Source organism: Brassica rapa, chromosome A05 (assembly GCF_000309985.2).
Source record: "Brassica rapa cultivar Chiifu-401-42 chromosome A05, CAAS_Brap_v3.01, whole genome shotgun sequence".
Taxonomy (NCBI): domain Eukaryota; kingdom Viridiplantae; phylum Streptophyta; class Magnoliopsida; order Brassicales; family Brassicaceae; genus Brassica; species Brassica rapa.
Window position 1 is genome coordinate 19,596,416 of NC_024799.2, and position 10,743 is coordinate 19,607,158.

The window sequence follows — 10,743 nt, forward strand, 5'->3', positions numbered from 1 at the left end:
TGTAAAGCCAAACAAAAATTAAAGAAAACTGATTTTTTTTCTTTTACTCGTATTGAAGCGTCGTTATAAAGATTACATTAACTTTTGACTTAATTTATGGGTCTACTTCGAACTTGCGGAAATTGAGAAGCTAATCAATATTTTATCTTGTGGTAAAATTTTAGCTCAATCGGATCGTGAAAAGTTTTTCATCTGTTGATAAACTTCTGATGCATCTGCATAATTTATCATCTTTAATTTTTATTTTTCTGTATTCAATGCGATCTATTTTGTTTCAACTAGACTTAAACCTTTGAAAACATCACAATAACACTAAAAGACACCAAAATATACACTTTGACTCGATAAAATACTTAAAACATTGGTTAAAAATTAATAAAAACACCGACATATCAGCTTATCAGATATACTGTCTAGTTTAGTAGAGGTAATACTAGTATATATATATTGGTGATGCTGTCGAGTCTTAACCTGAATTTGAAGCTGACGTATGTATTCATGAGTTAAACCGGTTTTCAAAACTAATAAATTGTGAGGCAGAGACAACGTAATTAGTGATGCAAAAAAAAAATGGACAACTTAATTAGTGATGCAACAAAAATACAACTTAATTAGTGATGCAAAAAAAAAAAGACTACTTAATTAGCTAGCTAGCATGCGTGTAACTCATATCTCTTGTCTGAGGTAGTGAAATAATTTCCACGTGAGTTGCAGATGATACAAAAAGTAAACTAAATCATGATTTACATAAAGAAATTCCAAATTCATTTATTACAGTTTCCTATCGAGAGAAATTAAAAATCTATTTCCAATAACTGTTGTTGTTATCAATAATAGTAAATTTTATACTACTGATTTTATGTAGTCACCTTTGTGTGAAACGAGATATGCGCTAAAGTTAGATCATCTTTCGTATTTATCCTAACAAAAGAAAAACTAATAATCGATTTGAAAAGAAATAGGGGGGAATTTCATGTTAACCTGAAAATAAATAATTTTAACAACCTGAAATAATAATTTTTGTTTGTTTGTTTAAGGTTATCAAATAAATTTCCTTCAATCCCAATCTTTTACAGCAACAAAAAGATTAAAAAAAAAAACTTTATTTATTTGTATATAATCAAACCCTACTCTGGAAAAGTCCTAGTTCCTCTAAGCTTTACTTACTCTCAATAAAGGCGCCTGACGAATCTCTACCTACTGCCACACTGAAAGATCGCAAAAAGTAAATCTTCACCTAACAACCATGGAAGCGCTCTCTACTTCGTCATCATACATCTCTAATCCTCTCCCGAAAACAAAGCATCTCTTCAAACCTTCCCTCCTGCCACTCGTAGCTTCATCCCAGTCTTCCTGTTGGCTCTGTAATTCGCCACCCAAGCTGAGAATCCCCAAGTTGAGAATCAGAGACGGATCAAGTCACGGCCTTCGTATACACTCTCTCTTACACAACGAGGGTGAAGGTGAAGACAATCTCGGCGAAAGCAATGGGTTTGGCTTCTTTCCTGGGGACATCTTCTCTTTATCACAGGTTCTCTTTTTCTTGTGGATTCTTAAAAAGTTGAATACTTTATTACAATTCTTGTCGTGGTTATGAGGGATTCTTTGTATTGGATACTCCTTGTCTCTTGTCTTGTGATTATTAGGTGTATTATCATGTAAAGTTCAAATACTTTTTGATTACCAAAAAAAAAAAGTTCAATACTTTATTACCGTTCTTGTCATGGGTATAGTTTTCTTTGTATTTGGTAAGCTTCAGCTAGTTCTGGATATGATGCAGAGTTTGTATTGGTGTAAAGATGGTAGCTTTGGCATATAAGCTAATAGTTTTTTTTTTTTATAATGTTGTGTGAAGGAAAAGCTTGAGAGTGAGACATCTCATAGTGTAATAGATGTGGAGTCATCTCTTGCACTTCCTCAGGGTGCTGGGAACAGTGGGGGAAATCGAGGTGGGCTTTTTAGAACTCCCATATCTGGTGGAGTTCAGAATGCGACATCAGCTCATGCGTTGCCTAGGCCTGCTTTGGCTGTTAGGAACTTGCTGGAGCAGGTAAAAAGATTCGTCCTTTCAGATTGTTTTAGAGTTCCTTTTGTTTTTGCTTTGATGAGAAAGATGATAAATTATTTATCTTTTTGGTTATTGTTTTCTTTCTTGAATGATTCAAGGCTAGGTTTGCTCATCTATGCACGGTGATGTCTAAAATGCACCACCGTAGGGAAGGTTACCCATTTGGCTCTTTGGTGGATTTTGCACCTGATCGTATGGGGCGTAAGTCACACTATATCTCTCTCTCTCTCTCTTTCTTTGTATGTTGAAATGTTCTTTAGGATATGGATTTAGTGACTTACTAGTGGACAATTGATTCATGAGTATTAAACGTCATCCCACTCTACAAAAAAGTGTATTTTGATTTGGGTCTTGTGGGAATGTATAGGAGGGAAGTTAAAATCAATTTATGGATTTTTTCTGTCTTTATTTTCTTCAAATCTCATTATAGGTGTAAGTATAGTATTTTCTTTGGGGTCTGGATAGTGTTGAAGGCAATGCTTAGTACATTAGATGTCTTGTGTTTGGTGGCTGAGATAATAGATGCACATTTTCTTGAATGGCTTCTGCTTTTTGTTTTCAGATCCAATCTTTTTATTTTCACCGTTGGCCATCCACACAAGAAATCTCTTGGCTGAACCTAGATGCAGTCTCGTTGTTCAGGTAATATTGGCTAACTGTATTCAAACTACAAAAGCAAAACGGTTTTATTTTCTCTTTCGTTCTGTAATATGGTGATTTGGCTAGCAGATACCTGGATGGAGTGGCCTATCGAATGCAAGAGTAACATTATTCGGTGATGTGTACCCATTATCAGAAGATGAGCAGGTCAGCATCTAAATTTATTTTTAATCTTTGTTTCTTTTCAATTTTGAGTATACATGAATCTTTACTTGCTAAAACATCATCTCTGGTTGTGGCTTGTTGGTAGGAGTGGGCACATAAGCAATACATTGCAAAGCACCCGCACGGGCTTTCAGAGCAATGGGGAAACTTTCACTATTTTAGAATGCAGAACATAAGGTTTTGTTTCTTAACTCATGCCTCATAATCTACTTATCAACTGTATACTCAAATGTGAATATTGGCAGTGATATATATTTCATTGGAGGGTTTGGCACCGTCGCATGGGTTGATGTCAAAGAGTATGAGGCTTTACAGCCAGATAAGATCGCCGTCGATGGTGGAGAGCACAACCTCAAGGTGTGCTAATTTTCAGATTCTTGTCCTTTGGTAAATTGAAGTAGGCTCTTACTTTTCCCCTTTTTGTAAAAAAAATTGTGGTAGGAACTAAATGCCATCTTCTCAAAGCCGCTTAGAGAGCTACTGTCTTCTGAAACAGAGGTAGACGACGCTGCTCTCATCTCTATAGATAGCAAAGGGATAGATGTAAGGGTTCGTCAGGGTGCTCAGGTAATGTAACATTGTATATATATATAACAATTTAATCCCAAATGATTCATGGATCATGCACAGTCCTTATCAGCTTTCTCTTCTCTGTTTTGGTTAATTGCAGTTCAACATACAAAGGCTGCCCTTTGAGGAAGGTCATGGTGTTGAAACGCTAGAAGAAGCTAAAGCTGCACTATGGAAGGTGATAGAGAAAGTGAAGCTAAACTATTTCCAGAAATGACCAAAGATCCTTGAATTTGCAGAAATGACAAAACGTCTTTTTCTCTAGAAGACGGGGTCTTTAGAGTGTTGTTTGGTTACTCTTTTTGACTTTTTAGCTAAAGTTTTGTAGTTTGCTCTATGTATTTGGCCCTCCTTCGACGGAGTTACTAAATGGGGTTAAAACACGACAATCTTGAAATAACAGGGTGAATCCTGAGTTTAATAATATGTATTTCCATTCGTGGATTTGCAACGACTGCTACGTTGTGGAATGCAGTTGCTTGTTGTGGCGCCAAGTCACGATTTTATACTTTGTTCAGGAAGATCCGATTAACAGAGAGCATAGTAGTCGGATTCATCATATGGTGTATGGATGAGTTATTTACCAACTAATTTGAGTTTCAAGAGTGTGTGTGTATTTACTATACAAAGGGTTTCTTTTAGTCCACCCTTACGACATGACTGGTGCAGAATTAGGTCTCTTGTCGCGCAAGTAACTCTACTTTCTTGAGATTCCAAGTTATCTTCGAAATGTTAGTGCGACAACCTGTCCCGTGGACCTCGGGCTTTCACTTATGAGATTTTACTGACTCAATTGATAACAATTTGTCCAGCGAGAGGGTTGTTAAATGGTGAGAGATCTTGGATTTGAGGATCGCCAAACGTACCAATAACTTATCTCATTTACAGGAGAAGGATTAGGGTTGGTGCTCTGCAGAGCTAGCCTGAGTCCGTGGGACAGGTTGTTACAATAAAATTAGTGACAGTTTGTCCTGTGGGAAAAGGTTGTTAAAAGGTAAGGTCTTGAGTTTAAGGTATACCAAGCGTACCACCAACCTAATTATAGAGTCAGGGAGAGCTCATAAATGAGAGGTCGAAGTCGATGCTATGTAAAAACAGCCTAAGATCCACGGGGCAGATAGTTCCCAGGACGGGTTACAATTATGATGGGGAAAAGAGCATGGTTCTTGAGGATTTGGTCATGGAGATACTAAGGGCATTTCCATCCCTACTCCATTTTTTTCTCTAAAATAGAGTAAAAATAAATATGGAGTAAGAAATGCTCCAACCCAATTTCATATCTCACTCTATAATAAAATTTACTCAATAAATGGAGTAATATATTTCTTGTTTGTTCATCACTCCATTATAGAGTGGAAAATGGAGTAGGGTTGGAGCAATTTTACTCAATTTTTACTTTTACTCCAGTTTGGAAGAAAAAGAAGAAGTTTTACATTGGAAATGCTCTAAAAACAATTAAGGGATAGAGAACTTGGGTTTGTTACAAGACAATAGCGCTTCTTAGGAGATGATGTTGTTGGCCTTGTTAACTTCTAATTTTTTCCTTTAACCTAGGGCTGGGCAAATAAACCGAACCTGAAAACCCGAACCGAATCCGATCCGATAAAAATGAATCCGAACCGATTCGAACCCGACGTAAATACCGAATGGATCTTGTTTTGTGGTATTTCGGGTTATGGGTATTATCCGAACCGAACCCGAATCTAAATGGATATCCGATAAAACCCGAAACATTCAAAACCTCGAAAAGATCTTGTACCAAACATGATCTTAATTCCTAATATGTATCCAAAATACACTATGAAATATTGAACATCTAAAATACTTATCTATTACACGAAGGTTGGTGGTTCTATTGCATGAAAGTTGGTGGTTCTATTACATGAAGGTTGATGGTTGAAGATGGCCGTTGAATCTTGAAGTATTTAGATTTTGATTTTGTTTTCGTTAAACAATGTTTCTCATTTCATGAGAACTTGTTTTTTATTTTATGCTTTTATTTGGTTTTATTTTTATCAGTAAATATGTTTACTTTTCGTTTGATTTTGAATGATCACGGTTGATGTCCTTATTTTTGAATCGATTTTACTTAAGTTTTGGTTACAAAATAGGTACAAATCAGGTATTTTAAAACTGAAGAACCGATTTTAATCATGTTTTGGTTATAAAATAGGTAAAAATCAGGTACTTTTAAACCGAAAAAACCGATTGGGACCCGAACCCGAAAGTATATTGGGTTGTACCGGTTCTTTGAAGATTTACTAACCCCAACCCGAACCCGATAGAACCCGAACCGGTCCCGAACCGAACTTTCATATAATCCGAATGGGTCTGATTTTGATAAATCCGAAAAACCGAAACCCGATTGGATAAAACCGAAACTCGTTTGGGACCCCAAATGCCCAGACCTACTTTAACCTCTGTTAAAGACCAATGAAGAAATTTTTTGTTCTCTCTCGTATTGAGAAATATCTTTATAATGATTAATTATTACTAAAGACGAATGTTGAATCATTGTAAATATTCTTCTGTGGGTTTGGATGTGATCACATGGGACAAGACACGGTAAAGTATTCGTGCCTAATTTACAATGCAACACAACTCTAACCATACGAAAATGATACTAAGCTCAATGTGAAACAAAAGCTAAAGTGTCTAAGTTCGTACAGTGGTATTGTTGTTACTTGCTTATTTAATAAGAGATAACCCAAAATATTGTTCCAGTCGCATAAAAAACAGAATCTGAATTACATTTTTAAGTTCTCAAATATCATGAAGACTTGGAGCCTTTCCATGTGCCTAGCCCTAGAGATGGCAGTTCAAGGGCTTGCCCGCGGGCCTGACCCGAAAAGGCTCATTGCGGAGCGGGATTGGGCAAAGATATTGTGGCCCGTTTAGTTGCGGGTCTCGCGGGACAGGACCGCGGCGGTACTGGGCCGAAGCGGGACGGGCCGAAGCGGGATGCGGGCAAACATTGAGGCCCGCTGCACTTTTCTCACCGAGAACAAAGCTAAACGGTGATCGGGTGACTATGGCCTATGGCCATTCTTGCTCTCTGTGTTTCTTCCCTTTCGATCGACAATCACAAACTCTTGTACACAACTCATCTTTTTTGCATGCGATCAAAGACTCGCCTTCTTCTTCTCTTCTCTTTTCTTTTCGTTTCTTCATCTCTTTCCGCCTGTTCACTTTTTCTTCTTCGATCAACGACCACAGAGCATCTTCTTCTTCTCCTCTACACAGTAGAGCGTCGATGACCATGTGCAGAGGTATTTATCTCATTCCTCTCTGTTTACACGATTTTAGATTTCACATTAATAATTACACTAATATCCTAATATAACATCTCGTACTTAGAGAAAATTAGGAGGGATGATCTGGAGTCTCTTGGCTATATGATTATGTATTTTCTTCATGGAAGGTAAAATTGATGAAGCTGCACTTTTTTTTCTATTCGTCCTTTGTATTATTATAGTTGTCACGGATCCTTCACATCTGTTTTTTTTAGCCTTTCGTTATTAATCAGATTTTTTTGTTTATCAAAACAGTTCCATCAGGCTGTGGGCTCTAAGTGGCGAAGTTCTAAGTCACGACTCTTCACCAAGGTGGTTTGTTTGGTACAGTGGAGTACCAGCTTCACAGCAGAACCTTGAAGACACTGATGAAATTTGTGCAGATTCAAGATATCATTTTGATCATGGAAGTGGTTCTCAGGTACCAATGATAAATAACTTATGATATGCATGATCGTTCAGTCTGATAGCACTTTAACTTTTATTGCTTAGTTTGATAGGTAGTGCACATGTATTGTTTAGTCTGATAGAACTTGAACTTGTGATATGCATGATCTAATCGTTAGTCTAATTGTTACTCTTATCTTTGTTCTCTACAGCTGCTCCCATGGACTCTTTGAACAATACTGCCGTCTCTAAGCCCAGCTTCAAAAGCAGAGGAGATGAGAGCATGCTTAAGATCACTAAGACGAAACCACAAGTAAGAAAAATGTTTTATTTTTAAGAGCTTAGATAACAAACAAGAAACTTACATACGTTTGCGGCATCTGATTTGTTAAGAAACAAGCAAGATGTTGCTATGTTTCTTGATTATGTCATTATGTGTTTCTAAATCTTGTCCCTGAATATTCCAAAGCCTTTTGTTTCCTATAGCTGGACAACCAGTCGTGCATGTTTTGATGTTTAGAGCTAATGAAAAAAATTAGTTTTGATAACCGAACAAGAGTTTATATATATATTTTGATGTTTGTTTCTGTGTCCAGACGCAAATGAGTTATGTCTGATCATGTTGTTTCGTTAATGCAGGTATGATAAACCGACGTCCCGCGGACCGACCCGCAAAGCCCATGTACTATGCGGGGCGGGATTGGTCAGCCCTCGACAAAACCGCATCCCGCGCGGGCCTGTCCCGCTGAGACCCGTTTGAACTGAAGACCGCGGCGGGGCGGGACGGGACGGGACGGGAAGACCCAATTGCCATCTCTACCTAGCCCCAAAGAACCTTGTTGGATCTGAACCAAAGTCGGAGTAGACCTGACAGGAATTGTGCATTTTAATCCTACATTAAGGTTCACTTTTATGTGTTTATAATTCTCCCCCACAATGTGTAAGCTTCTTGTATTTAGTTGGATGTACGTACTATAACTTTATTCTCCCGATCGACCATTATTAATATATAGAGTTCGGTTTAGTCCGGTTTAGTTGAATAGGTATTATGATTCTCATTTGGTTTACAGGATCAGTCAAGTGTATATATATCTTGTACCAAACTCATTTTATCAGTTGAGAAATAAGAGATCATTTTACATACGATTCATCTTTACTCATGATCTCTATTAACCATGAAACTCATCCATTTACGAAACCCAAGAAGCTGCTGTGAATGGGTTCGTTTCACTGTAAGGAGTTTACTCCATGACATGTCTCTGGCACCATTAATCTTAGTTGCCATCCATACATCTGCATCGTGTACCTCCTCATCATGTGAAGAAGCTAACAAACAAAGATTTTGCTCTTCTCTAGTCACTGATAAAGCAAAAACATTATAAGAAAGAGTATCACCCGGAAGAGACACAAGTCCAAACCTCTCTTTTGTAAAATCAAAACATTGTAAGGCAGCATTCCTCGTCCCCGTTGGAGAATACTTATTAGTAAGCCAGTAAGTATTTCCATCCATAGACGTGCCATCTCGCCAGTCCCCTGGAATGAACCAGTCTCTAGTCTCACCAACAACACTCCACGAGTTAGATGTGAAGTCATAGGTTTCGTACTCAACAAGGCATGGTTCATGATGTTTAACCCTCAAGATTTTGTACTCGTTGTTACTTGAGGATTTACCGAGAGCGTAGGTATCGAACTTATAGTTGGAATTTAACCGTCTGATAATCCTACTTGTTTCCCCTGAACATGGATTTCAGACAACTAATCTTTTTTGTCCATGGTGGTGCATAGCAATAAACCATCGCAGTGAAAAACGTGGCGTATACCGACTTCTTTCAAAGAAGAACTTGAAAGAGGGTCATTGAGGCTGAACTGACTTATTACCTTTCCAACGTTGTTCTTGTCGTGAATGCCGTGGAGATTAAACCTAACTAAATAGACCTTACTATAAATTACCATGACAAAAAGAGAGTTATTAACAAGTCTCCCATCTCTTTTTATAAGAGCATTCCACCCTTTTGAGGTAGATTGGAACCGTGCAAGTGAAGTCTTTGGAACCCTAGAGAGTATCTCCACAAGCAAATCCTCGGGAAGATACACTGTGTTTCTTCTCTTCTTCACTTTCTCTGTCGTCAAAGATCTTCTCCTCCTCTTCATCATCTTTAACAAGAGTCTCCTCTTCAGCATCTTTAACCAGAGAGTTTTCAGATAACTTGGAGATCAAAGGCGTGATGCAGAACTTTCAAATTTGGTTTTGTATAAGAACTTTCAAATTTGGTGTGATGCAGAACTTTCAAACCCTTGTAACCTAGTGCTGTGTGTGTATGGAAACCCTAGTGTTGTCTGTATGAAACTCGCCCATTTAAATGCTTCTATTGTGGGCTTATTCTCCTTGGATTCAGCTGAAACTTTTAGCTTGTGGGCCTGCGATGGTATCATCAGTAGACTGCTTCTTATATTTAAGCTACATCATACACATAGTTGGAGAGGATAAATACATAGAAGTGGTTCATCATGGATTAGTGGTGGGTGTATGGATAAATTAGATAAGCAACTTGAGTTACAAGAATGTATGGATAAACTATATAAAGGGTTTCTTTTCGTTTGTGGAGCAAAATTTGATTTCTTGTCGACAAGTAACCCTAGTTCTTTTGTGATTCCAAGTTATCTTGAAAGTGTTAGCTCCTAAAAGGTAATTAAGGGGAGGAGCACGGTAGATCGTCGTGATGATTGGTCGTGGAGATACATGCAAAGACTCTTTAGATCCAAATATACTTGCAAACACGCTTAAGATACATAGACTATGTACCCTGACATTCACTACTCAGTAGTCACTATGATACATCTAAGGTGTTCAAATTTTCTATAAACTCTAGATGCTAAATTCAGATTTTAAATATTATTCTGTGAACCGCTGATCTCTAAAAACTGATCACAACTCTATAACCATATCTAAAGGACACTAAGCTCAATCTGAAACAAAAGCTAATGGAACCCATTTTTAAGATCATTCAAGATCAATCACAAACGTAAGTGTCGTCAGTGGTATTGTTGATTTTAAGGACAAGGCTTGCTTATTTAATAAGAGAGAAACCAAAAACATTGGAATTGTATAAGAAACTAAAACATTATAGGTAGCACGACTTACATTTTAATATATCAAATATCATGAAAACTTGGTTATTGGTGCTTTCCATTTGTCTACCCCCGACGAACCTTGTTGGATTTGAACCAAAGTTGGATCATTGCTGACAGGAAGTGAGCGTTTAGATCCTACATCATGAAGGTCCACTTGTATGTATTTATCCTTTCCCACAATGTGTAAGCAGTTACTAAAGTTCTTATATATACATGTATTTATACTTTGTATTTCATTTTATAATTAACTAATAAAAAATTTAGAAAGCTTATACAATTATATACATGTATTTATACTTTGTATTTCATTTATACCTTTTTAAATTGTAGACTGAAATGAAAGTCTACATGTACAAAATAACAACTTTTATTCAACTATAGAAAGCAACCCGTAAAATGGTCAATTGCAAAAACCAACCCAAAGAGTAGACCTATTTGACAGTCTGCGTCTGTAAACTGAAAAGAACG

General features: G+C 37.3%; 1 protein-coding gene, 1 long non-coding RNA gene and 1 pseudogene across 3 annotated transcripts; 2 read left to right on the plus strand and 1 right to left on the minus strand.

Moving 5' to 3' along the window:
• Positions 1 to 1,079: 1,079 nt before the first annotated feature.
• LOC103869206 lies at positions 1,080 to 3,915 on the plus strand. 2 transcript variants are annotated; one of them, XM_009147269.3, is made up of 9 exons: positions 1,080 to 1,531; positions 1,862 to 2,050; positions 2,167 to 2,269; positions 2,631 to 2,710; positions 2,798 to 2,875; positions 2,979 to 3,070; positions 3,139 to 3,250; positions 3,335 to 3,460; positions 3,564 to 3,915. In XM_009147269.3, exons 1-9 carry the CDS (start codon positions 1,247 to 1,249, stop codon positions 3,678 to 3,680), a joined length of 1,182 nt encoding a protein of 393 aa, XP_009145517.1. In that variant the 5' UTR covers positions 1,080 to 1,246; the 3' UTR covers positions 3,681 to 3,915. The 2 variants fall into 2 exon arrangements, with proteins under 2 accessions (XP_009145517.1, XP_009145516.1); XM_009147268.3 differs by having other exon boundaries at positions 1,117 to 1,531; positions 1,856 to 2,050.
• Positions 3,916 to 4,685: 770 nt separating this feature from the next.
• LOC117134063 lies at positions 4,686 to 10,743 on the minus strand (annotated as a pseudogene).
• LOC103869207 lies at positions 6,255 to 7,969 on the plus strand. The gene is made up of 3 exons (XR_004458181.1): positions 6,255 to 6,732; positions 6,821 to 6,884; positions 7,012 to 7,969. It is a non-coding gene; the product is annotated as an uncharacterized LOC103869207 (long non-coding RNA).

Bases quoted from the DNA above. Each gene is read 5' to 3' on its own strand.
- LOC103869206 (XM_009147268.3), top strand. From the start codon at position 1,247: ATGGAAGCGCTCTCTACTTCGTCATCATACATCTCTAATCCTCTCCCG. The intron at 2,270-2,630 runs GTAAGTCACACT...TTTTGTTTTCAG, and splicing joins TGCACCTGATCGTATGGGGC to ATCCAATCTTTTTATTTTCA. The intron at 3,251-3,334 runs GTGTGCTAATTT...AAATTGTGGTAG, and splicing joins GTGGAGAGCACAACCTCAAG to GAACTAAATGCCATCTTCTC.